Source organism: Euprymna scolopes, chromosome 26 (assembly GCF_053919585.1).
Source record: "Euprymna scolopes isolate OS-2025 chromosome 26, ASM5391958v1, whole genome shotgun sequence".
Classification (NCBI taxonomy): domain Eukaryota; kingdom Metazoa; phylum Mollusca; class Cephalopoda; order Sepiida; family Sepiolidae; genus Euprymna; species Euprymna scolopes.
In genome coordinates, this window is record NC_136507.1 from 16,414,049 (window position 1) to 16,441,973 (window position 27,925).

General features: G+C 33.7%; 1 protein-coding gene across 2 annotated transcripts in view; it reads left to right on the top strand.

The window, feature by feature from the left end:
- LOC145247927 (palmitoyltransferase ZDHHC14-like) overlaps positions 1–27,925 on the top strand; it is a 355,339-nt gene that overhangs the window by 160,928 nt on the left and 166,486 nt on the right. For both annotated transcript variants that reach the window (XM_080109566.1, XM_080109567.1), the window contains exon 5: positions 14,622–14,759. In XM_080109566.1, coding sequence (XP_079965692.1) covers positions 14,622–14,759 — 138 coding nt within the window. The remainder of the gene's footprint in view (positions 1–14,621; positions 14,760–27,925) is intronic.

Consider the following 27,925-nt stretch of genomic DNA (forward strand, 5'->3'; position numbering starts at 1 on the left):
ATTGAAGAAAAAAAAGATTTAAAAAAAAAAAAAAAATGTAAATAATGAAAAAAATTCTCAATAAAAAAAAAAGAAGAAATTGGAGGAAAAAAATCCAAAAAACAAAGAAAAATAATGATTGAGAGAAAATTCCAAGTGATTGGATTTTCTCTACAAATGGTATTCGTTTCATGTAAATTAAGCGTTGTGAATATCACAACCCACTCTTGCTTCCAGACTGTACGTGTACACAAGTGTACTACTTAACAGTTATTAATTGCTATGTATACAACACACACGTCTTGAATGCTACTAAAAAATTGTAAATGATCAGATGGGGAGGCTATTCATGCATAGGTGTTGCAGTTTTTATTTGGAGATGTCAATGCATGATACGTATCAGTATTCGAACTAGCACAACACCTGCATTGACTTACCTTCTTTCTTAATCAAAATTTTGCAGGTGTTTTATTTGTTCCAATTTACTTGCCTCCCCACGAGGGCAGAGTTAGACACAAGGTCGGTTTTTAATATGAGGGAAAATCTAGCCCCCCAAAAAGGAGCACTCTGGATAGGAACAAAAATAAAAATTGTCTCAACCATGAAGGATTTCTCCTTCACTGACAGAGGACAGAAAAGGTGAAGTGTAGTATCAGAACAGATACTACATTTTATTCTTTGGTGTATTACTTGTTAATTCGAGAACTAATTATTGGGTTTTAAACTAGTTTAAAAGCAAATTGTACTTTTTTTCTTCCTTTTTTTTCTATTCATGTATTGCCATTTAAGTAAATATTGCAAAATATATATAAACACTAGACTGCTAAAAACGGGCAAAAATTATAGATTGTTGATTTTATGCTAAATTGATGGTTGAATATGGTTAATTTTGTGCACATTTTTGCATTAAATACTAATCTTTATTCGCTTAATCCCTAATTGTGCATCAATTGGGTATCATAACACTCAATTTGCTGCACAATATCATAACAAAGACCTATACAAACTTTCAACCAAATCAGTCCAATAGTTTCTATAGAAAAAATGGAACAAACCAAGAGAATTATAATATAGATATGTTATGTGGTAATACAAGTATAGGTTAATATATACCAACAGCCACTTCATCGCACAGTTGAGAAGCACGGCTAAAGGCCTATCTCTTTTCTTACTTCTCTCTTATATATAAACGTAGAAAGATTAGAGAATGTACATAAACTCTGAAAGTGTATTCTTATGTTAAATTTGCAAGAGATTTGCCCGGGTGTTTGGAGGTGGGTGGGGTTAAAAAAAAAAAAGTAAGTATGAGGATCGAACTCGAACCGTTGAGGCAAAGTTGTAAATTAAAGTGTGAAAAAAAACAAAAAAAAACGTGCGACGTTAACCATTGCCCTACCGCGAGATGCTAACGGAAACATGTTTGAATTTATTCAATTACTTGGATTTGGCAGGTGCCTGTTTTAATGAGTTAATGAGGTCAAGTTTGACATTTACTGCTGAACGCTTTTTTTTCCCTCCCCCAAGATGTTATAGGAAAAAGACTAACCCACATGCTGCGAGTGACAAATATTGAGTATTTATCTTCCGAAATCGAGCAAATTAAATAGACAGGCGAGTTTCGTTGTGTTAACTGTGAGATATTATGATTTATATGTGATATAAAAAGTTTTAAAAAGTTGTGAAGCGAGCGACCGCTTCTCTGAAAAAAGCCTTTTGTTGGCATACAGAAAAAGCGAACACACATACATACATACATAGATTTTCGCTTTTCTATATATAGATGTATAAAATTATAAAATAGAAAAGGTTACTTTGTATGTTCCAAATATCTAAGTAATCCATGATGATACAACCTCCTTAAAACTTTAAATACCTATATATAATTCTAATGAAGTTTCAGTCATAGGCATAAGGCAATAATTCAGTTTTCTAGCATTTTAGCTTCTTCCAGCTACATTAGAGGATGAAACAGGTGAAGAGGATACAGTAAAATTAGAGTAATATAGTGTTATGTGCATGGTGAAAAAGTGGAATGATAAAGTTGTCGCCCTAAAGAAAACAACACTACAACTTTATTTCAATTCAGGTAACTTGATTATGACATCTATTCAATGTAGCCGCCTTCAGGCTTAATCACCACCTCATTATGGGTCTGGAACTGGGAGCATGCCTTTTCCACAAGCGCTGGCGAGAGCTTGGCAAATACTCGGCAGATGGCAACGATCAGGCTGGCTTTGGTGTTGTGGAAGATCATGTTGGTGATGTTCTCAACGTATGACCAAAGTAGTCCAGCAGGTTCAAGTCGAGGGAAGGGGGGGGGCTATGAGAGAAGGGTACAAAGTCGTAGCACTCTTCTGAAGCCAAGCCTGGGTCTCTTTGGACTTGTGGTTTAGCGCCAGGTTCTGCTGCCACACCCAGGGTTTGACAGCAGCCAACTGATTACACCAGGGCATCACTACACTCGTCAGCATATCCAGGTACACTTTGTTGTTGACATTCAAGCCGACTTTGAAGATGTGAGGTGATGTAGCCCTCAATTGAAACCATGCCAAAGACCATAATCACGTCCGGAAACTTTGTTTTCATCACTCTGGACACGTCCCTGTTATTTGTGGCAAACCAGTGATCTATTTTGAGGATGTTGTCATAACTTTGATTGGTGGAAAGCATGAGTTGTACAGTGGCATATCTTTGATCCCGCTCATTGAACATTGTGTCACTTTCAGACATGATAGAAGGCTCCTATCACTCTTGGGATTTGTACACAACTGGCAAACTAGTAGATGGTTTGCGACAAAACCAAACCTGTTTTCATCAAACGGAAATGGAATCATGTAGTCTTTTATAGTGCAATAATTTTATCATTCCACTCTATATATATATATATATATATATATATATATATATATATATATATATATATATATATATATAAACCGATCCTTATTCAATTCCAAGCAATGTTTGGCTTTTCTCCTAATACTTTAATGACAAAGTACATGCTAAATGTTTTACTTCTGGGATTTAGTTGTTTTAAAAATGGTTTCAATTTCTACTTAACTGAATTAGTTGCCCATCTCATACTTGACCATGTATTTTTTTCATTTTCCTTCGTTCTCTAATATTTTTTAATTTACAGATTTTTAAAGGAAATTAAGTCACATAAATTTAAATATACACAGACTAACATTACAACCCATACATGAAAATGTTTTTAAGTCCTCTTTTCTCTAAAACATTCGTAAAACCTCTTCTAGCTACAACCACTGTCAGTAATTTCCCTTTCTCTCTCTCTCTCTAAAACTCAACAAAACTTCCATGAGTTTCTTTCCTAGATCTGTCCATATGTATAACTCAGTACTGTGATGCGGCTTTCCAGCTGACTACAACATGCTCGTTTTCAAGTCCAATGTAAACAAATTCTTGTTGAGCTACTTTAAATAATCAAATTCTGCCCAATCATCATGGTATTGTTTCACCGTCCATTTGACATTCCTTTAACTCTTATTCTCTAGTGGCCTTAAGGCCTTAATAAGTGGTGATATTTTTAGTAGTAAAACAAAATGTATTTTCATATGTTTATCTTCAAATATAGTTAAATTAAAATAGGAGTTTGGTCACATCTTGGGAAAAATTTTTGTTAGGTTAATTTAAAAATAGAAAATCAAAGATATTATGAAATATTTTATTGAATGACTAGCAGATCAGCCTGGTTTTGCTTGGGAGCTTTGTACTGTTCATAACTTTATGTGCAAATGTGTGTGTGTAATATATATATATATATATATATATATATAATGTATATGTAACCTACATCTAAAATTTCAAGTATAATGTTTAGACCCAAAATTAGCGGAGAAGTTTGGTAGAGTCTGCAAAGGTCAACTCTTTCAACTTTGACCTTCAAAAACTGATTAAAAAGCTTGGACCATGCCTGAATACCCTTTATGTAAAATTTCAAATGTTTAGACCCAAAATTGGCTGAATAATTTGCTAGAGATCGTAAAGGTCAAATCTTTAACTTTAGCCAAATTTTCGGCCAAAAACCAATTAAAAAGCTTGCCCTATGTCTAAATACGCTTTATGTAAAATTTCAAATGTTTAAACCAAAAATTGGCTGAGTAATTTGGTAGTGAGCGTGGAGGTCAAATTTTTTTTTTTTTAACTTTGACCCCAATTTTGACCCCATAACATTTGTTTTGGGCTCAAATCAAATTAAAAAATTCGATCCATATCCAAGTAACCTACATTTAAAATTTCAAGTGTTTAGACCCAAAATTGACAGAAATTTGGTAAAGTTTTCAAAGTTCAACGATTTGACCTTTGAAAACTTTACCAAATTTCAAATGCTCAAATTGTTGAACTTTGATCCCTTGATAACCAAATTTCTGTCCGAAAACCGATTACAAAGATTTTCTCAAATCTCAATACCCTTTATGTCAAATCTTGAGTCTGTAGACTGAAAATTGACAGAGTAATTTGGTAGGGAAATGTACACACATACAGACAATTTCACTTTTATAGATATATAGATTTGTGACTATACATCATTGGCAAAGACTTTTAGTTTTTGTTTATTTTTTCTCTTCAAGTTTCTGATGGTATTAACCCTGAGGGGTTAGCCTATTGTGAAGAGAGAAGAATGGATACGTCTGTTGTTAAAAATCTAAGAAAAGTAAACATTTATTAATAAACCTCCAGTTGCACTATCCAGTGACCTGTAGTATAAAAAACATTTTTCACAGCGTTCTTTTCCATGATTCCAAGTCGATTTCATATTTAAAGATTATTTTCAAAATCTACATGCTCAATCTAAATTGACAAAGCCATTTTTATAATATTCAATGATTCACTTTTGCTTGCATATGACAGCAACTCATTTCCATTTTGCTTCAAATGCCTACCCCTTTCTCACCCTTCGTCTGCCTCCCAAAACATTTTCCTTTGAGAAACATGGGAATCATCTTACATATTGATCTCCACAATTGATTTTTCTTTCCGTTTTAATCAACCCGTTACTCATAGAAGATATTTTTGATTGCTTAAATGTTGGGAAATATTGCAGATTTTAGACAAGGCGGGTTTATTGAAGATTTATTGAAGGGGAAAGATTGGTCCCATACCAGAGAGTGGATATTTTTTTTTTTTTGTCTTCATTGATCTGGCGGTTAGACCAAAGTTTGAAAGAAGTAGTATTTTCAATGGTTTGTGCAGTTCAAATGGGAAACAGCATTAAATACAAAGATTTTTCTGGTCCTTATGAAGGATAAGTACTGTGCTATTGTTGGAATTTTCTAGGCAGTTTATGTAAAACACCTAAAGGTGCAGAATGAATGTTTCATGTTTTTTGTGCAAACACTAATTTATTTTTTCAACTGAAAAAATTATTTTTTTTTATTACAAAGATAACTCCATGGAAAATTATAAGTGAAAAACGAAAAAAAAAGTATTCTTTTTGTTGTTACAAAGAAAATACAATGAATAATTATTAGACAATTTTTTATGGAGCTTGATTAAAATTATTATTAAATCAAGAAAAAAAAAAAAACACTCCTTGTGAGGTAAGTTTCATGAGTAAATATTTATTTTTTGAATAACACACAAATGATAGCAAACAAAAAACGTTTTTGATTTTTTTTTTTATGATTTTTTCTTTAATAATTTTTTTTTCTTTTTTAGATAAACATTTTTTTTTTTTATATAATAAACCAATGATAGCAAATATTTCCTTAAATGATGTTAGCTGTTGCAATTTCATTCACACAGTATTTTGGCACTTTCAACGTTTTACATAAATTATCTGGAAAAGTCTGACAATAGCACAGTTCTTATTCTGCATAAATATCATAAGTGCATATAGATGGGTCGATCTAATAATTGACGAAACTAACATTTCACTCAAGAATATGCACGATTGATCCTTACTTAGCCCCAATTGATATGAGTGGCTCTCATCTCAAAGAAGCCCCCTGCTTCGACAAACTTCTGGGTCTGGCCCTTACTCCTGACCTAAAATGGAAGACTTACATTAAATCTGTTACCAAGGTCACCAGAAAAATGGTTGTGCCATTTTACCACTCCAGAAGGTATTTAATTCTCGAGGCAATCCTTTATCTGTATAAGAACCAGATACATTCTAAAATGGAGTCCTATTGCCACATATAAATAGAAACTGCTTGGAGTACCTATCCTGTCTTGAAAAGGTTCAAAACCGACTTCAAAATCTAGTAGGTGATGCCCTTTTATCCTCCTTTTGACCTCTTTCCTACAAAAGAGACGTTGCAAGTCTATCTCTGTTCTATCATTATTTTCATGGCAAGTGCTTTTCTGAGCTTCAATCTATGGTCCCCCACCTTCCGGTATCTATAAGTTTATCCTCGATTATATTATCCAATCTGATTCTTCTAAAGATCAAAACCTTCGTTCTCCTTTTTATTTTCTCCCAAATAGATGATGGTGGCTAAATTGCTAAATAGAGAGAGAAAGGAGAAGCGTGTTCAAAATCATTACTGAGAATGTACGCATGCATGTGTGTATGTGTATCATTAGTAACTATTCCAAAACCAGATGTATTTATTTCACACTCAAAGTATTTTATTTATATGTTAATATAGTACGTCTTACATGTTTTTCATTAAATAGCAAAAACATAACATATACATAATGTTATGCATGCTTTGTTAAATCTTCTATTTTGTTATCTATTCCCCTGGACAATGCTGAATATCTCTGTTAGTCCTCATTATATATCTAAATGAATAAATGTGAAGGTTTTTTTTCTATTGATCCGAAATATTGATGGTTTATGTTTATTTAATTCTGTAATATAGCATAAGATGGTGAAATACTGTGTGTGTATATATATATACATATATATATATATATATATATATATATATATATATATAATGTGTGTGTGTGTGTGTATATATATGGTTAAGTGGCAGTTTTAGTCATTTAGAACTGATTTAAAGCTTCACTGCTCAATCATTTTTCGACCAAATTTCAAACAATTATTACAGTTTTATAGATCAGCTTCTCAGCTATTATGAAAAAAAAAATCCAATTTTCGTTCAGTAAAAAAATGTTATGATGAATTTTCTGGTGTTGAAAATTGTAACAATATGTAAGAAGGTGAGAGACGCTTTTTATGACTGGTTTCCATAGCAACCATGTCGCTTCAGCAACTACTGTTGGTACTTATTCGAAAAGAGAAGTAAACAAATGAGAATGAAAGCATGAAAGGAAGATAATTGGGGGGGGGGTTATTGAAAGCAGACGAGTGCCGTACATTGTTATTACATATGTGTTTAAGGGACGCAAAAAAAATAAGACTGGAATTAAACAAAGAACAAATTAATTTATTGGAAGCCTGGAAAAATCATGGATTACAATAGAAAAATGTGTTGCAGCATTTTATTGTCTTGCATTTTTTCTACTTAAGCAAAGAATTTCTAATTTTTCTGAACAGTATATGCAAAAAAAAAAAAAAAAAAGAAAAACGGTATTGATTTCTGCATGATGAAACGGATCTGTAAAAAAATATACCAGAATTGTAATATGCTGAAAGAGCTGTTTAGCATGAAAAATAATGATTTAAATCTTGGAATTTAACTCTACTGTTATTCTTTTATATATGCTCTGTTATATTAGACATACATTGAACAAAAACGATTAGTATACAAAAAGAGTGAAATATAATTGGAAAAAAAAAACAAAACACATTTTACCAAAGCAACATATATATTAGTGGCCTGGCAAGGTTTCAGGGGAGACAGCTGAAGCAGAAAAACTGAAGCTGCCTGCCAGGACACTATATATACAAATCTAGGCATATTTTAATGGTTTGAAAATATATATAGGTTCTTTTTTACCAAGTGTCATAAAATTTTAACCATGGAATAGTATTATAAGCTTCAAAAAGCCTGCAAATATTTGTGTAGTTTTGTTCCATAAAACCAATATTGATCAGAATTTAACAAATGAAGGCTCGTTGGAAAGCTCTGACCTTAATGGAGGGGAGACTAAAACTCTCTGTTATGGTTTCAAATGATCTGAAATAACAGCAATGGGAGACTTGATTTCAAATATTTCTCATATCTTATATCTCTCTTCTTCGATTTTCATACATAAAGTAAATTTCACAGTGTATAAGGATTATTTGATACTGGAGATATTCATAATCGTCCCCTATTTCTAAAACATGGGAGATATAACATATGAGAAATATTTGGAATCAAGTCTTCCCTTGCTGTTATTTCAGATCATTTGAAACCATAGCAGCAAGTTTTAGTCTTCCTTCTATCAAGGCCAGAGGTTTTGGGGAAATATATATATATACACACACAAACAGCTTTAGATATTCTTAATTTGCTTATTTATTTTATAAATAGTTTATGATTAATATTCTGTAATATGTTATTTACATTGACTTATGTATATGCAATATTTTTGTCAATATCAAAATGTCTGTCTCACCACATTTTGACCAACTAATTCTCTGGCATGCTTTGAGTATGTATCTTCAGAAAATGCTCATCTGGAACCGTAAAGATTCAATACCTCTAGCCACTGTACCACAGGCCAAAAAGTGGTGAGACAACGACTATGGGAGGCAGTAATTACTGAGGATACAGTTAAGACTCAGCATTCCTATTCCGTCGCGGTTAACCACCTAAAGAAGGTCAGAGGATTAATTGGGCGAAACGTGGTGAAACAACTATGAAGATGAGGATAACAGTCCGCAAATAAATAAATTTTATCTTTTAATGAGGATGGGGGGAGTGTAGTATCATATGACGGTCTTCTCAGGAATTACCTGTCCTTTGGAGCATTGAGTTCTATTGTCAGACCATCAGACCATGTTCCTATGGACTACCTTCTTCTTTTTTCTTGGACATAGTGAGGATCAGGAGCTTTAAGTATAGTATCTCTTCTGTTGCCATGATACCATACTCACAAGCATTAACCTTCTTTTATGGAGTAATCCTCCCTTGTATTACCTCCTATTTCTATTCTGTTGTCATGATACCATCCTGCTTCCATTTAAGGAGAGGAGGGTAATCCTGCTAGGCATTACCTCCTCTTGAGAGAGGGGGCAATATAGTATTTGGAAGAACGATGTAAGTACTAAAATTAAAACTTGAGATTTTTGTCACAAAACGTGTAACATTTCAAGGAGAATCTGATCACAAAAAATCATTAAATTTGTACTTAATGCTAGAACTAGCATGGGTACCTGGCAATGCCCGAGTGGAGAGAGGTAGTATACTAAGGCTACTAAGCAACTACCCCCCCAGCCCTAAAAAAAAACAAAAAAAACAACTAAAATAATAGTGAGTGCCTGTGTGAGTGCAAAAAAAACCCAGAAAAATTAGCTGCAATAGCCAGGTTCGAACCTGTAGTGCGGAAGAGGAAAACGAGGTAAAAAAAAGCGAACAGCAAACGCATTACGACATACAGGCCTTCAAAATAACTTGTTTTAAACCATGAATGACTTGCAAAAATGTTGATGCAAAAACTGACCCCTCCTTTCAAAAAACGGCCCAGTTGACAGCCAAAGAATTCATGTTTTTTTGGCCAATTTTTGAATATTTGTCGTCCGAGAGATGCATTTTTCTACCAATACCGATTCTGTCAGTGTTCGTTATGTGTGTCGAAAGTTTTTGGGAGACACACACATAAAAAAAACACACACACACACATAACACACAGTTTGCCTTTTATATAATAGACTAGCGAGGGGTATCTGGAGGTGTGTGTGTGGAAACTCCGGGGGTGGGGGGTAAAAAAAAAGTAAGTATGAGGATCGAACGCGAACCGTTGAGGCAAAGTTGTAAATTAAAGTGTGAAAAAAAAATGTGCAACGTTTACGATTGCCCCACCGCGAGATGCTAACAGAAACACGTTTGAATTTATTTAATTACTTGGATTTGGCAGATGCCCGTTTTAATGAGTTAATGAAGTCAAGTTTGACTGCGGGATAGTATTCATTTACTGCGGAACACTTTTTTTAATTTTTATTTTCCCAAGATGTTATAGGAAAAAGACTAACCCATATGCGGCAAGCGACAAATGTTGAATATTTATCTTCCCGAAATCGAGCAAATTAAATAGACAGCCGAGCTTCGTTGTTAACTGTGAGATATTACGATTTATATGTGATATAAAAAGTTTTAAAAAGTTGTGAAGCAACCGACCGCTTCTCTGAAAAAAAACCTTTTGTAGACATACAGAAAAAGCGAACACACATACATACATGCATTTTCGCTTTTATATTTATAGAAGATGACATTGTAAGATTGTTTTTGTATTTAAATAGTTAATAAATTTCTTCCATTATACCATAATAACCATTTAAAGGCTTAAAGAAGTGTCATTATGCTCTAAAACTTTAACGGCTTTTTTAGGTGAAAAGTATCAAGTGGCACTTATGTCGTTCTTTCACCAAACGCGTCATATGGTCGTTCCTTCATGTATTTTTTAGGGAGGGTAGTGTATTATCTGTTCATCCTCTTATGCATTCACTCCACCAGTCATTACCTCCTCCTTTGAGAGCCATTTTCATTCACCATAGTATCATCCTCCCAGGATAACATCTATATGCTCCCTCCTCCTCCAGTCACATACATTTGCTAGAGAAAGTTGGTGTTATATGGCATTGCACCAAGAATTGTTTTGGCCAGCTTTTCTGTAGAAACAAGTTTTTTGCATTCATCAAATAAAAAGTAAAACACAATTATAGCTTTCTCCCATGAATTATGAAAATTAGACAGTCCCTACCCCCTGTATACTTGCACCACTCCTTCGTTTAATGAGACCATCCCATAACTGTCCACCTACATACCATCTCTTGCGCTCCTCTTGAACATTTAAGCTCATTTGAGAATCTTTCTCCCATCACCCACCACTGTATGTGTGTGTATATATAATTAAAAATTTGAAATAAACAGATAAACTGTTTTAAAAAATACTTCAGAGCGCAAACATTTTATTAAATAAGAAAAAATAAATCCTTGGATTTTTTAAAATTTATTTATTTCGACATTTTTTTTCTCTTTTTGTAAGTGAAATGTATCTTATTAATTTTGGCTCTAAGAAAATCCATCAGCAGAGACTGAGGTGTCCTTTGTTTTTTTTTTTTTGTTTTTGTTTTTTACCCCCCCCCCTCTCCCCGTATTCGGATTTTGAGGATGTGCTGGTGCTATTTGTATTTGGGAGAATTCTTCAATGTGAGCTGCTTAGGTGTGTGGTAATCCAGTGTTAATAAAACTGACTGACCAACAATATGGATTTAGGCAAGTCCGTTCCATGGCACACATCCTAACTGTAATCTCTGAACATATATACCATTCACTTGACAAAGCAGGGGAGGGTAGAGCGGTAGCTCTAGATATATCTAAGGCTTTTGACAGGGTATGGCATGAAGGTCTTCTTAGGAAAATCAGATCATACGGTATCACTGGAAGGATACTTAACATAATTAAATCCTTCTTAGATAAGAGAAAAATCCAGGTTGTCCTCAATGGTCGTACATCTAAACAATATGATATAAATGCAGGAGTGCCTCGGGGTCTATCCTTAGACCTCTATTATTCCTAATATTCATGAATGACCTCCCTGACAAAATTGTCTGTGAGATGGGTATATATGCTGATAACACCACACTCTATAACAGACACGACAGGAAAACAAATGAACACATATCTAAAGAAATGGCAGAAACACTAGAGGACGACCTCCAATCTGTAGTGGAATGGGGACAAAAATGGATGGTCACATTCAATGCTGCCAAAACTAAACTTGTTTCCTTCAATAACTACAAGAAACCTTCTCTACCACCAATAGCAATGGCCAAAGACTCTTTATCTGAAAGTACATCTTTTAAACTCCTCGGACTAACGTTCACAGGAAACATGAGTTGGAAAAATTACATTCAGAGTATTGCTAGGACCGCTGCGAAAAAGGTAGGTTCTCTCTACCGTGCTAGAAAGCTACTAATGCCTGAAAGTATCCTGTACCTCTATAAGGCCACCATTCGCCCATGTATGGAGTATTGTTGTCATATTTGGGCTGGTGCATCTGCTACTAGTTTCTCACTCCTAGACAAGGTTTAAAAGAGTCGCCAACCTAATAGGTCCTGAAATGTAGCATCTCTCTGCCTGTTCTGCAAGTACATAAACGGAGAATGCTCTGACGAACTGTAAGCACTTGTACCCCCTAGATGTAAATACCTCCGACAAGCAGCAAAATCCCACCCCTTCACAGTTGAGATCCCTAAATGTAAGAGCCTTTTACTCCAGTAGTTTCTTCCCCAACTGTACTGACATGCAGAAGTTCAAGTGTAACGTGAACCAACGTCTTGCTACTCAACTCCCCACATAGTACCCCTGTAGCTTATGTCCCTGATAGTAGCCCCTTACATCAAAGTGGCAATGTGCCTTGTTTGGGGTGAAAATTTAATTTTTAAAAAGATTGGTAGAAGCTCTTAAAGAACCAATTATAAAATTAAAAATTTTAAATAAACAGATAAATTGTTTTAATAAACCACTTGAAGGTGCAAACATTTTATTCAATTAGAAAAAAAAGAAATAAACTAAAAGAAATATTCTGTGTTATGCTGAAAATTTTATGTAGCTTAATTGCCAGATATTTTCACGACCTTGCTCTATTCACATATTGAGCACTCTTGAAGCAAATACTGAAAATCGATGCATAAAACATATCTGTTGGGGGTAGGAAGGTCTGCCGTGGTGTTAGATGATCCCGACCCCATGTATATAATGGTGAATGGATGTATTTAATGGTAGAGGAATTGAAAAGACAAAAGGTCGCATAATGAAGACGAAAATATACCGCTATATATCAACGAAACAAATGCAATTTATTTGCATAAATATATACAGGAAAGAGTAATAGAAAGAATAAGAGTTCATGAAAGATGAGTAACGTTACTTGCGGTTGACTGGCTAGTCAGGAACGCGGTTGTGGCTCATAGCTCCACCGGAGCGGTGTTTGTCACATGTTGACTGTTTGAGCGTTCAGCAGAAAAGAGAGTGAAATATGAAAAACAGGAAGTGACGTAGCTAGGTCGCTCTTCTGAGTTAAAGGGCGACAATCGATTTAGGCTGAGAGTTTTCAACTTCCACATATCTCCTTATATTGTATAATATTTTATATGGATACATGAAATCATATATTTATACCTTAATGTCGGAAAAAAATCTTTACTGGTACCATCCCATAACTGTCCACCTACACACCATCTCTCGCACTTCTTTTGGGGTATTGTAATCGGAAAAATTTGTGCTGATTTTGCTTTGTGCCAAAAATGAATTTTTTGAATTATTTAATTTATTTTTTTTAAATAAAATTTTCTATTGCCAGTAATAATGATAAATATTTAACTTTAAAGTAAAACTAAAATCTATAGATCATCCCCATAAGTGTAATTTTAAGTTGCAAAGATATACATGAATTTTTTATAGTAATCCAAAAATCAAGAAATAAAACAATTCTTAAAATAAATTTAAAATAAATAAGTTTTAAAGAATGAGAATCGGGAATTTAGAACAAATTCATTAATTGCATCGAAATTAAGAAAGATATTGGAATTATTCCTTAACTAATCTATATATCTATAAAAGTGAAATTGTCTGTGTGTGTACATTTCCCTACAAACTACTCTGTCAATTTTCAGTCTACGGACTCGAGATTTGACATAAGGGGTATTGAAATTTGGGAACATCTTTTTAATCGGTTTTCGGACAGAAATTTGGCTGTCAAGGGGTCAAAGTTCAATGATTTGACCTTTGAAAATTCTACCAAACTCCTCTGCCAATTTTGGGTCTAAACACTTGAAATTTTAGATGTAGGTTACTTGGCCATAGATCAAACTTTTTAATTTGATTTGAGCTGAAAACAAATGTTATGAGGTCAAAATTGGGGTCAAAGATAAAAACAATTTTACATCTGTGGTCTATACCAAATTACTCAGCCAATTTTTGGTCTAAACATTTTAAATTTTACAGACATAGAGCAAACTTTTTAATCGGTTTTTGTCTGAAAATTTGGCTGCCAAGTGGTCAAAGTTCAAAAGATTTTGCCTTTGCAGTCTCTAACAAACTATTCAGCCAATTTTTGGTCTAAACATTTGAAATTTTACATAAAGGATATTCAGACATACAGCAGATTTTGGGCAAAAATTTTGCTGCCAACAGGTCAAAATTGAAAGAGTTGACCTTTACAGACTCTACCAAGCTCCTCTGTCAATTTTAGGTCTAAACACTTGAAATTTTAGATATAGGCTACCTGGACACGAGTCAAACTTTTTAATATATATATATATATATATATATATATATATATATATATATATATGTGCACATAAACTTATGAACAGTACATAGGGCCCGAGCAAAGCCGGGCTGAACTGCTAGTATATATAAATACTTCATATGTTCCCTATGTCATGTATCCTGAAAAACCTATTAAAGTTATAAATGAACATTGATTCATATTTGCCTTGGTGTTGACTTTTTGTGTTATTTTCTGGAATGTCTTTGTTTTATTCTTTATTTCCATTCTATACATAAATTGAGTTAGAATTTTCATTAATGAAACTTTTTTTTTTGTTCTTCCAGACCGTTTTGATCATCATTGTCCTTGGGTTGGCAATTGTGTTGGAAGAAGGAATTACCGCTATTTTTACCTGTTCATATTGTCATTATCAGTCTTATGTATCTACATTTTTGCATGTGTATTGACACATCTTATATTACGTAAGTATCCCTTTGCCTATTCCTTTAAAACTCTTGATGTATTTTATTTTTTATTTATTTATTTTTTACTAAAGAGTCACCACTTATGAAAGCCCAAAAGTCACTCAAGGATAAGGGTTGATTGTTTTTCTTTTAATGGAAATCTCTCCAAGACATGTAAGAAGTAAACCAGAATGAAAGATGATCGAAAATACATGAGATATCTTTTGACCGTAGTCTTGAAAAGACCAAGGTTGTAAGTAGGAGGAAAACAATCTGCAGGGATACTGGTGGTCGTCTCGGTAGTAGAAGGTATGATCCTAAATGGGGTTCACATTTACCCCCTCCCCCCATTTTTATTTGTGGGGTTATCTTAAAGATAACCTCTATCAAAACTATTCTCAGACTATATTTTGATATGGAGGTCACTTCAGACAAGTCATGAAGCTACTTGATGTAAGGAGCTAACAAGAATGAAAGATGATTTTTGGCAAAAACAGGAGATGCCTATTGACACTAGTCTTGAAAAGACCAAGTTTGTAGGTAGAAGGAAAACAATCAACAGGAAGGGAGTTCCACAAGATTGCAGATTTTTGAAAGAAGCTACTGGAATAGGAAGTTGTATTACAATGTAGTATCAAAAAAGTGAATCGGTGAAGACCACTAGACTAACGAGTCAAACGGCTGAAACAAAAGAAATAGGGATTAAATCAAACGTTTCTAAAGAACACGTTATAGAAAATGTGAGAGAGAATGTACAAAGAAGAGAAAGGTGGACGGCCAATCAAATTAGAGATAGGTGTCTGCACCTTAACAAGAACCCGACCAGAATGAAATGGAATAATTGTCGAAAGATGAAGAATATTATGAGAGGATTCGGAGTGATTAATGGAATGGATAAAATTTGATTACTTATGAGGATGATTTATGATAAGTGTTTGTTAACATGTTTGTCTTCAAATCTAATGTCATCTGCAGGGAAGCAGTTTCATGGTAATGTGTTCGACAGGCAGAAAGCCTTTGCAAAAAAAAAAAAAAAAAAAAAAGACTTTATTCAAAGAAATTCTACCTGCTGCTAGATATATGGAGGGAAAAAAATTTCTATTCTTTTAAAAAGAGAAGAGTTCTTGCCGTTAATGTCTTACAGGAGGGTACCAGGGATTGGAGCTCAGGCAGGCACTTTCCATGGAAATGATGAGAGAGAGAGTTTTCCAGACATTGTGCGCCATATGATTTTTTGAAATCAATAAAGTGTATTTTTAAAAACCAGAATGGTGCATTGAGACATTGTGTGTGTGTGTGTGTGTGTGTGTGTGTGTGTGTGTGTGTAATTTCTGTTTGTTCTTTCTACTATTAAATTGATCTAGCTGAAATTTTGTATGGACCTTTATTATGATAATATCAAGTTTAAAACCGATGGTATCGGTGGCTTATCTCATTTAAACTTCTGAAAATAAAAAGTATAGATATTATGCTTTTATTTTTAAAATTTTTTTCTTGTAATAGAGCACTCTGCTGGAATTTTCTTTTTCCCAAAAATATAACTAAGTATATATATATAATTAAAAAAAACACACAAAAAAAACGACCTTTCAAAATGAGAACCAGATCAAATTTAAAAAAAACACAGATATTGAACTAATGGTTTGATATCTTTTTTGTATTATGTCCATAATAAGTGGCAAAAAAATTCTATTAAGCTTCACATTTTACACTTCTGATGATCGGTAATACGGTGAATCTGCAGTAAATTATTTAGGTGTATTTACGCATTCGTTGTTTCTATTCCCGCCATCTTTTATTTTTAACTCTGACTCAATTTATTGAATCCTAAAAATAGAATTATGATTTGAATAAATCCAAAAAAGATGACTGGTTTATTTTGAGTTCTTGTATCAATTTCACTTCCTGACAGGCAGTACTCATCAGATGAAATGAAAAAGAAAAAAAAAAATTAGATTTGACATCAAATAGTTGATGTGCCATTAAATAATATCTAACCTCATCTTACATCAATTTCCTTTTTATGTGATTACTACTTTAGCTTTTTTTTTAAGTAAAGTTTTTTTGGGGATTGTGAAGCAAAAGAATTGACCTTCTACGCCTTTTCCCTAATTCCTACTTTCTCAACTTTTATGTGTTTTGGAGAAGAAATGAATATGGCTCTGACCAATATATAACTCTTGTCTAATCATCAGTAATTTTTACTTTTTTGTGGGGGTGGGGGTGGGAGTAATGCAATAAAAGAACTGCAAAACAAGAGCATTGTTTTTTTTTTTCTTTTTCTTTTAGTACATGACTATCCATATAAAAAAAAAACAGTACTTAAGATCTTTAGGGAGTGAAAGAAGCCTGTCCATATCTTTGTAGGTATACCACTATAGTTTCTGTAACTAGTTTTTATTCATTAATGAAAATTATCTGTTAGGATCACTTTCAAGGATTGGTGTCATTTAATACACTTTCTTCTATGATAGTTGCATTATATCAGGCCCTACTGCTGGCTTCATCGACTATGATTGAAGCTATTGCCTGAATATTTTTCTTTTGGTTGGGCTGATATACTCCTGAAGATCATTTGCAGGTGGCATGAATTGGAACAAATACATAAGAGATTGCCAAGGCTATCGCAAGGAAGGCGGGTTCCCTCTATCAAGCTAGAAAACTTCATATACCTGCCAGTATTTTATGTCTACAAAGTCACCATTTACCTCTCCTCTTAGGCAAGGGCCAGCAAAGGGCATCTAATCTAATAGGTCCCACACAATCTACCTAGCTCCAGCCACTGTGCTTGTACAGGTATTTTAATCGAATCTGTTCTGAAGAATTTATTGCACTGGTGCCCCTTCAATATAAATACCCCAGACTGGCTCGTCAGTCAGCAAAAGCTCACGCCTTCACTGTAGAGGTACCTAGATGCCGTAAGGTTTTCGGTTATCTTTCAGATGCAAGGTTCATTGTTTACTTGCGGTTTTAACGATGTAAGATTCCGTTGTACGGAAGACCAAATCGGCCAAAATGTCTATGATGTTTTTATTGGCGCTTTTCTTCGTATTTTTAATAACATTTTTTTGCACCATTTACAAGCTCTTTTTACAAATAATTTTTTTAATACTGTAATAGTAAAATAAAGATACATTTATTAATTATACGGAAAAAGTATCTCGTAATGTTTTCACACGAGATCTTTTTCCTGTTGATTTCTCTTTTTTTTTTTTAATATTAAAATTGATTTTAAAGTGATTTTCAAGCCTTTAACATGACGGAGTTTATAATGAAAACCAAATTACCGTTAAAATTAAAATAATCTTTATTAGAAATTTGTAACAAAATAACAAAATTATAAAACTATTAGATTAAAATTGAGAACTTTTAATTAAACAATGTGAACATTTTATAATGAGTGTTTTCATGAAATGTATTTTTAATAATAAAAAAGTGAACTTTTTTTACTTAAACTTCATAAAAAAACGTATCCAATATAGAATTTTACTAAAATAATTTTACTATTACAGTATTAAAAAAATTATTTGTAAAAAAAAACTTGTAAATGGTGCAAAAAAATGTTATTAAAAAATACGAAGAAAAGCGCCAATAAAAACATCGTAGACGTATATTATCATTTAAACAGTATATCAATTTAAATATTTAAATTCAGTAAATAAATTTAAATATTTAAATTATGGCCGATTTGGTCTTCCGTACAACGGAATCTTACATCGTTACAATCGCAAGTAAACAAGGAACCTTGCATCTGAAAGATAACCAGGTTTTCTACTTTAGTAGCTTCCCTGAGGCTGCTAGTGTTGGTAATTCTCTTCCTGTTTCCCCTGACTGTACCAATATACAGAATCTTAAATGTAATGTAAACAAACATCTCACCCCCTATTTAGGATGCCCTTATAGCTATTGCCCCTGAATAATAGCAGCCCCTTATATCTGGGTAGCAATTGAGGTGACAAAAGTAAAAAATACACAATGTTAAACTGACAGTTTTGTCCCTTGTATGTCTTGCGGAGAAGTTTAAAAAAAAAAAAAATGTTGAACTGACAGTTCACACTTGTAACTAATGTGTCCATTGCATGTATTACCTATATCATATTTCGTTGATCCTTTGAATCTAAGGAGGAAAATATCTTTATAGATTTAGTATTCCACTTTTTTTTTTTTCTTTTTTTTTTTTTCTTTTTTTCATTTGATAATTTGTATTTACATTCTTCAGACTAATTTCACAAATTAACTTTTGTAACCTCCAACCTTCTTTAGGTGCAGTTTTTCAAATTCAAGAATCTTTGTTGAACTCTGGAACCTATACAGTATTTCAAATAAGTGGTTGATTATTCTTGTTTCGTCAGCCATGTGAAAGTGTTATTAATCTTAGTTACTATCATGAGGTTTATACCTTTAACCTCTAGGAGGCTGTCATTTGGACTTGATTACTATTAACACCTTTATCCATTGCATCACGCGTCCATGAGGACGATTGGAGAATAAATTTAGGGAGCTTTAAACACAATTTTGTTTTAGATGTGTAATGTTACTACTTATTACTACATATAAAGATGCATTTGGAAAAGGTCAGAGGTTATACTGGCGAAAAAACGTGCATATGTTTTGTTTTTTTTGTGGGAGGGGGGGGTTATCAATGAAAGTACTCAATATCCTTAGTATAACAGCTGTGTCTAAACCGAACTTCCATGTCCATTCAGGCAACGCTGGGTAACCATACTAGACTTAAATGAAAATGATTTTTGTGGAACGAACCAGAATTAAACTTGGAATACCAAAGTCAGCAGTCCATGCCATTAATCATTAGACCATTGTTTAAGTATTAATAAGAAAACTCTCAATGAATTTTCTTCATAAATCATCCTTGTGGCAAACCACCACAGTTAAGATGTCTGCAAATATATCTGCATTCTATACGTTTACATATTATGCCAGTGAGACAACTGAATGGTGCAAAGTGGGCACTGAAGCACATGTCCCCACACGGAAGTATTTTAGCAAGCCCCACTCATCCCCTTGGTTCACTACAGATTATGCAGCTGCCATTGCACAAAAACAGTATGCATACTACCGGTTCATCATAAGTCAAATACAAATGGGCCAAAATTTATAGATGCTAGAAATCATTGTAAGCATAAAATAGCCAAAGCCAAAACCAGGCATGCTGAAACAACCAGGGAATGCATAGAATTGCAGAAGATGGGAACTCGTGATTTCTGGAAAATCTATAATAATGTAGTGAATAAAGGACAATCAGTACTTCCTCCACTATCCAACAACCAGAAGGTCACATGCATGGCAATCGAGAAGGCAAAATTGCTTGCTTGGTGATTCACTTTCAACTGCACCTTAGAGCCAACAAACAACTTCCTCTCAAATTTCTCTATGCAGACTGAAGCCACACTTGATGATCTGAAAATCACCCTTATGTGCGTGATACCATAAAAAACTTGGACAACTCCAAGGCGTGTGAGCCTGATCTCATTTCTGCTATACTAATTAAGAAATGCTCAGCTGAGCTAGCCCCCACCCCATACTTTCCAACCTCTACAATAAATGCCTTACTGAATCTTACTTCTCTAATAGCTGGAAGATAGCCTCTATAGTACCAGTGTACAAGAATTTTTGTGAAAGAACTGACCCTCTCGATTATCACGCTATTAGTCTCTTTCTCCTCTTCGCTAAAATCTTTGAAACCTTAATTAATCAAGCACTAGTTCACCGCCTTGCAAAAGCTAATCTTCTCTCCAACAAACAGTATGGATTTAGGTAATGTTGTTCTGCTGCAGATATTTTAATGGTCATCTCTGAATGCATATACAATGCACTGGATAAGGTGGATGAAGCCAGAGCTGTAGCCCTTGATATATCCAAGGCCTTCGACAAAGTCTGGTATGTAGGGCTGCTCATGAAAATTAAATCATACGGTATAACTGGACAAATACTAAATATATTTAGATCCTTCTTAGACAATAGGACCATCCAGGTTGTCATTGATGAATGTACATTTAAACAGCATAAGATTAATGTAGGAGTGCCTTGGATCATTATTATTATTGATATTCATCAACAACATCCCCAATAATATTGTATCCGAGATGGGTATATTTGCTGATAATACAACCCTATATAACATGCATGAGGGAAGAGTGAAGGTACACAAATCTAAGATAATGGCTGAATCCTTAGAAAATGACGTCCAGACCATAGTGGAATGGGGCTGTATATGGATGGTAACATTTAAAGCTAATAAGACTAAGCTGTTCTCCTTTAACAATTACATCTTCCCAATCATCGATATCCATGACAAATAACACCCTACCTGAGAATTCTTCCTTCAAACTCCTCAGTTTAATATTCATAGAGAATATGAACTGGAACAGATAGGTTAAGAACATTGCAAAGGCTGCTGCAAAGAAATTGTGTTCCCTCTATCGTGCTAGAAGACTACTCATACCTGAGAGTATCCTGTACTTCTACAAGGCCACCATTCGCCAATGCGTGGAGTGTTGTCACCTCATCTGGGCTGGTGCATCTACTGCTATTCTCTTCCTCTTGTATAGAGCTCAGAATCTCCAATCTAATTGGTCTCACTTTGTCAACTAGGCTCCAGCCCCTGTCCCATCACCACAATGTGGCATCCTTATACATGTTTTACAAATATTTTAATGGAATGTGCTCTGATGAACTCATTGCACTTGTGCCCCCTCAACATACAGACCCCCCCCCCCCAACAAATCCGCTTAGGAGCAAAATCACACCCTTTCACTGTTGAGATCCCTAAGTGCCAGAAAGCTTTCTACTCTAATGGTTTCTTCCCTCAAACAGCTAGACTTTTGAATTCCCTTCCTGCTACCTGCTTGATATGGTAGAGAAGTTTAAATGTAACATAAACCAACATCTTGTTCATTTTCATCTTGTTTGCGATGAATGTGAGTTAAAAACAAATATATTATTCTTGTACATTTTGATGCTGTGATGCTTTTCATGTCTCGTTAGCATTATTAGTATAATACTGCTATTTCTAATGAACATTAAATGCATTTGTTAATGACCTTTGCCCTTGATACCAAATTCAACAGAGTCTATGCCATTTCTGAAATGACCATTTCACTGTTGAATGCAGTGTGTTGCCAGTCATGTGCAGTTCTAGCAAGTCTATCCTCCCAGGCTTTACCTTCTTTCTGTGAGAAGGGGTTAGTTTATTGCTGATCACCTGAGGCGCCCCTACTGGAGAATGCCAACAGGGCTGTCCTGGCATATTTTGCAGACCAAAGTGCTTCTCCTTTTTGGTGCTGGCTCTTTAATCCCAATTTCTGACCCTAGTGTCAGATCTTCCCGTCATGAAAGAAATAAATACAGACTGTTTTTTTATTTTTATTAATTTTTTAAAATTCTTTCTCAACTGCATATGTTGTGTTATTGCTAAAATAAAACACACCAACATTGTCGTTACGTGTATGAGAATATCATACTCTGAACAATTTATAAATTTGACATCAAATATTCGTATATTCTTTTCGATAATTGCCTTTTTGTAGATTGGGTTAGGAAATTTAACATGATTCAGGCAATATTTGCTGGTAATATAAAATGTTTTTTTTAACAATGAAATAAATTCCATGACTGAAGGAGAGAAAAAAAAAATCACATTTCTTATGTACAACACAGTCACTCGCCTTCTTCTTCCTTTTTCTCTTGTTGCTTATGCCTGCTGGTAAGAATTCTGTCAAGTGATGTTTAATTTTAGAAAAATATTTAATAAGTTGTAATTTTTTTTATTAAATCACTTTAATTACTAACTGTTGATATAATGTATGTGTGTATATAGAGAGGAGGGAGGGAGAGACAAAATAGGACAATAAAATTACAAATGTATAACTGCAGCACTAACTATAAAGCAGGTTTAACAAGCTTCCTCTAAAGGAGGAAGTTTCATGGGAGTATGAAATTCACACATGGTCCCCAGTCGTATGTATGTTCCCATTAGGGAAGATGATAATGTTAGGTTTTTGCAACTCTTGCAAAGAAGTGTCGACGTCCCCCTACATACAATGCCTGGTATTCCCAAATTGATCACCCATCTGAGTACTGACCTGGCTCAACGTTGCTTAAATTTGGCGGTCTAATGAGAACTGGTGTGTCAGCGTGATTATGCCGTATACAAATGTATAACCATCCATCCATACCCTTGAGCCCCTAAGGGACATAGGCCATCTACAACTTTGTACATGCTTTTGTAGCGACTGAGTTCTTTTTATGGGATGAGGCTGCTGGCCCCACACCCAACCTTCCCAGAAGGTACATACAGCGCCTAGCCTTCCCAAATGGTCACCCATTTGGTACTGGCCAGGTTCAATGTTGCTTAACTTCAGTGATTTGGCGAGAACCGGTGTGTCAACGTGATTGTGCCATACACAAATGTATAACACCAAACATTAATTTATTATTGACTGTTTAAAAAATAGTTTCAAATTCAGCATTCAATTAATTGTCTTTGAATCATTTGTCTGTCCTCTCTATATATAGAGTACTTAACAATTCTATGTTGTATTACTGATTTAAGTGACGGACGTTTTGATGGTGATAACTAAGGCAAACATTAGCATTCTTTCATTTAAATTATTATCAAGCACTTCATTTTGTATAGCAAACAGATGCTATGTTAGTATTACTTGAATCATTCGTCTTGAAGGTTATCGTCAATGTTTTTTCACCCTATCAGCAGGGGCACAAATTCATTGACTGCAACCCCATATAGCAGAGCAGCCCCCCCCCTTTCAAAAACAGGGCCATCTGTAGGCTGTAGGTGGCGACCTGTGTTGCCTTAAGATGGGGTCCTGGTGATTGTGCAATTTTTGCTCTTCAGCCCTAACTTTGGCTAAACAGGACATCAGAGACGCCTCATTCGGTCAGTCAGTTGATCACGTTATATAAGTTTATCCCATTCAATCTGGTTCTTCTAAAAATCAAAACCTTACTTTTTATTTTTCTCTTCAAATAAATACTAGAATGTGGTGGTTGGAGGTCAATTGTGTTAAGAACAAAAAAGATTGCCAATGCCAAGAAATTTTTTTTTTTAAAGGGCAATGTATTTTAGGAATATTAATAATTCTTTTACCCGTAGAATTACTAATTAGCAACTTTATTTGGCATTTAATAACCGATTGATGGTTGATATACTGTAAAAAAAACTAAACCAAATCTGACTATATTTTGGCTCATGTAATTTGCAGCCTTCTTCGGGTACATCTTGTCAAAATTAGGAGTTTTGTCTAATTCAGAAATCTGTATAGAATTTCAAACCAAACCCTTTATTTAATCCATAGGAGTAAATGGCTCTCATTCTGTTAGCCAGGACTGGGTAAAAGTCTTGAGTAATTCTTAATTCTTAGTAATTCTTATATTGCTCCTACTGAGGATTAAGTCCCCTGACCTTCAGAAGACTAACACTTAAAACTTTATACTTAGCACTTTACCCATTGTGCCATGGGTTCAGTACGAAAGCTAGTAAGAATATAATTATGAATTATTTAAAATATAGCTGATGGAACAAGAGCAATCTATTCCCACGGATTAAATAAAAGATATGGTTTGAAATTCTGCACAGACTCTAGAATTTGACAAGATACAAAAATTCACCTGTACAAGGTTGGAGATTACATTGGCTGAAACATTGTAAGAATAGCAACCAAGATTAGAACAGTAGTCCAAATTTCCAAACCACTAGTTTTTCTCTATAATAGACAGGATTAAAAAAGTCTTCAATCTCACTCCGTCAACCAATCTCCAACCCCTTTCCCATAGCTACAATATTGCATCCTTGTACTTGTTTTACAAGTGCTTTAATGGAATGTGCTCTGACATCCTCTCGATGTAAATATCTCTGATTAACTCAACAGGCAGCAAAATTCCACACCTTTATTTTAGAGTTCCCCTATTGTCAGAGAGCCTTTTAATCTAAAAGCTTCTTTTCTTGAATTGTTAGACTTTGGAATTCCCTTCCTGTATCCTGCTTCTCTGACTGTACTAACATGCAGAAGTTTAAACATAATGTGAACAGTCATCTCGCTCCTCAACTCCCTATTTAGAGTGTCCCTGTAGGCATGGTTCCCAATTCAAAGTAAGTAGCCTCATGCATTAGTTGAGCAAGATGGTTGTTTGGTCATTCTACATGTTGAGCAATAATAATGCCCCCCACCCACCTACTTTTCAAAATACGATCCATTTTAGTCATAAAGAACGAATGAAGGAAGAAAGCAATGTTATTCTATTAGGATTCCTGCAGCCTTGACAAGAAATGTCACTCTTGAAATTCCTTTAAGCTTAGATGAATGAGTCAGCAGAAATAGGACATGGACGTGATTTCCGAATGAAAATCACATTCGTAAATAAATCAATATTTGATTAACAAAAGATTTTACTGAAAGTAAAAAAAAAAAATTTTATTGTGAAGAATAGGAAAACTTAAATTTTTATGAGTGAAACCATGTCAACCAGATTCAAATTGAATTTAAGTCTTTCATATTTTCAAATTGGATTATCATACTTTTTTCGTTCTTTATACAACTCTATGTAAAGTTAGGTATGTGTATCTGTATATACATTTCTATATATAGGATTCACTCATAAACTAATTCATTGATCATTATGAATTTTTAAGTGCAGCTGCTAGGTGTAACGATGGGTAATGTGAGCTATATTTAGTTGATTTAATTTTATACAAAGGGGGTAAGAAGGTGGAATTCCTTCATGAAAATTCAGATACCTCCACTTTATATATATATATATATATATATATATATATATATATATATATATATATATTATAGATACTACTTTTTCACCTGTTAAAAACGGGTAAAAGTTATAGCTTGTTGCTTTAAAATGAATGTTTTATGCCAAATTAATATCTACACTTTATAACAAAGGTTTATACAAGATTACAGCCCAAATGATCTAGTAGTTTGTGAAAAACGTGGAACTGACTGACTATATATATATATATATATATATATATATATATATATATATATATATGAGGAGGAATAGTTTGTGCTTGAAGGCTATGATAATGCAGTTTTGTAGAAAAATACTTGTAGTAAAAGGAATAATTATAATATTGAAAAATTTTAATAATTTTCAATTATAAAATATTCATTTACCAACAGAATATGTTGTACCAGGATGGTAATATGCTAAAATTCTCAAATTTTCAAGGTATACTTCATCGGTAGGAGAAAGTAAAAAATATATGTGTAATCACTCCGTGGAGGTATTTTTATGCCGGAAGCCAGAAATAGTATTTATGCAGTTGGACAGGTTCGCCTGCTTGTTAAATTATTTCTGAAATATGGGTTGGCATTTGTGTCATTGTTAAAAATTATTAAAACATTTATCAGTAATAATTATTTAATGTGTTTCATTTATAATTGGTCACTTATAATTGTTTGGTGTTTATGCACATGTGTGTACGCCTATTATCTTCTTGCATTGTTTAGTAATAATATTTAATGGAAATAACTTCTGGCAAATTTCGAATATAACTAGAGTTATTTCCCCTGGGTAGAATTTTATGTTTTTTGTTTTGTAACTGTAATGTAACTTGTTTATTTACATAAACTATTACTTATTGTAATTGTTATTTAGTATTGTTTAGTACTAATATCTAAGAAGAGTAACTATTAGGATATGTATTTCGATATGTGTTTTATTAGATTTTTGATTTTTGTAATTGTTATTAAACTTTATTTATATATACTATTAATTTTTTGTAAAAGGCGTAATAGTAGTTAATTATAGTAGCTGTATATTTCGGTGTGTAGGTATTATATATATATATATATATATATATATATATATATTATTACTAGGACAAGGACAACAGCACATTCTTTTAATTGTTTTGACTCTCGAGTGTGTATCTGTTGATATCTTATATGCTTTTATATGGAGTGATGTGGTTCTCTGTTGATTAACTGTGTCTAATTGTTGGATATATACTTGATTCAAAAAAATGAAAAGAATATTCTGGTGTCATAGCCCTAGTTATTACATATTATGTTATATAGAAGGGTCCTAGTATTGCATATGAGTATCCTGAATGAATGTCAGATGCCGCTTCTGTATATCCACTGATATTTCAGCATATGTGCACACTGAACATTAGTAGTAAATATTGTTTGTTATACCTAAGTAGTTCGTGATGTGTTTGTATGATTGTATCAAGAAACTGTGATTGAGCTCTTCTCTAGTGTTTATTTTTCGGTTGAATTTCTTTATTAGCAGTGATTTCTTAATTCTTAGATTACCTAGGTTCCTTTCTTTATATGGCTCATTCCATGTCAAATCGACAAATTTTGGGAGGGCACAAACCATGTCCGACACGGATTTTTTTCAAATTTGCTACGCTCTTAGATCTCTATGAAAAGAATTGAATAGCACTTGTTAAACATCTCAAGGTCAAGAGGTTCCTGAGATATGACCTTGACCTTTTACAAAAATGTGAATTTTTATGAAGTGACCAACTTTATAAGACGATATCTCTGTTGTTTATGGGCCTACAAAGTTCATTCATATATCATTTTAAAGTACTTGGATAGATCTATAATTTTATCTGGGAATATTTTTTTCAAGGTCAAATTAAAAAAGTTGACCGTGACCTTATCTTTTAACCTGAATTATCTCAAAAACCGTTCTTTCAATTTCTTTTAAATTTTGACAGAAGATTTGTCTATCTTATGACAGTATATATTCCAATTTCATGATGGGCCTTCCACTAGAACTATCATTACAAGCGTTTTAAAGAAGTGGGCAAATTCAAAATGGCAGAACCTAGTACCTGCGACTTCATATAAAACATTTGATGGTCAAGTTTGATATCTTTGTAAAGCTATTTTGATGCTGATTAATATTTACATAAAGACCATTCCCAGATAAAATTATAGATCTATCCAAGTACTTTAAAATGATGAATGAACTTTGTAGGCCCATAAACAACAGAAATATCGTCTTATAAAATTGGTCACTTCTTCATAAAAATTCACATTTTTGTAAAAGGTCAAGGTCATATCTCAGGAATCCCTTAACCTTGAGATGTTTAACAAGCGCCATTCAATTCCTTTCATGGAGATCTATAAGCGTAGCAAATTAAAAAAAATCTGTGTCGGACATGACTT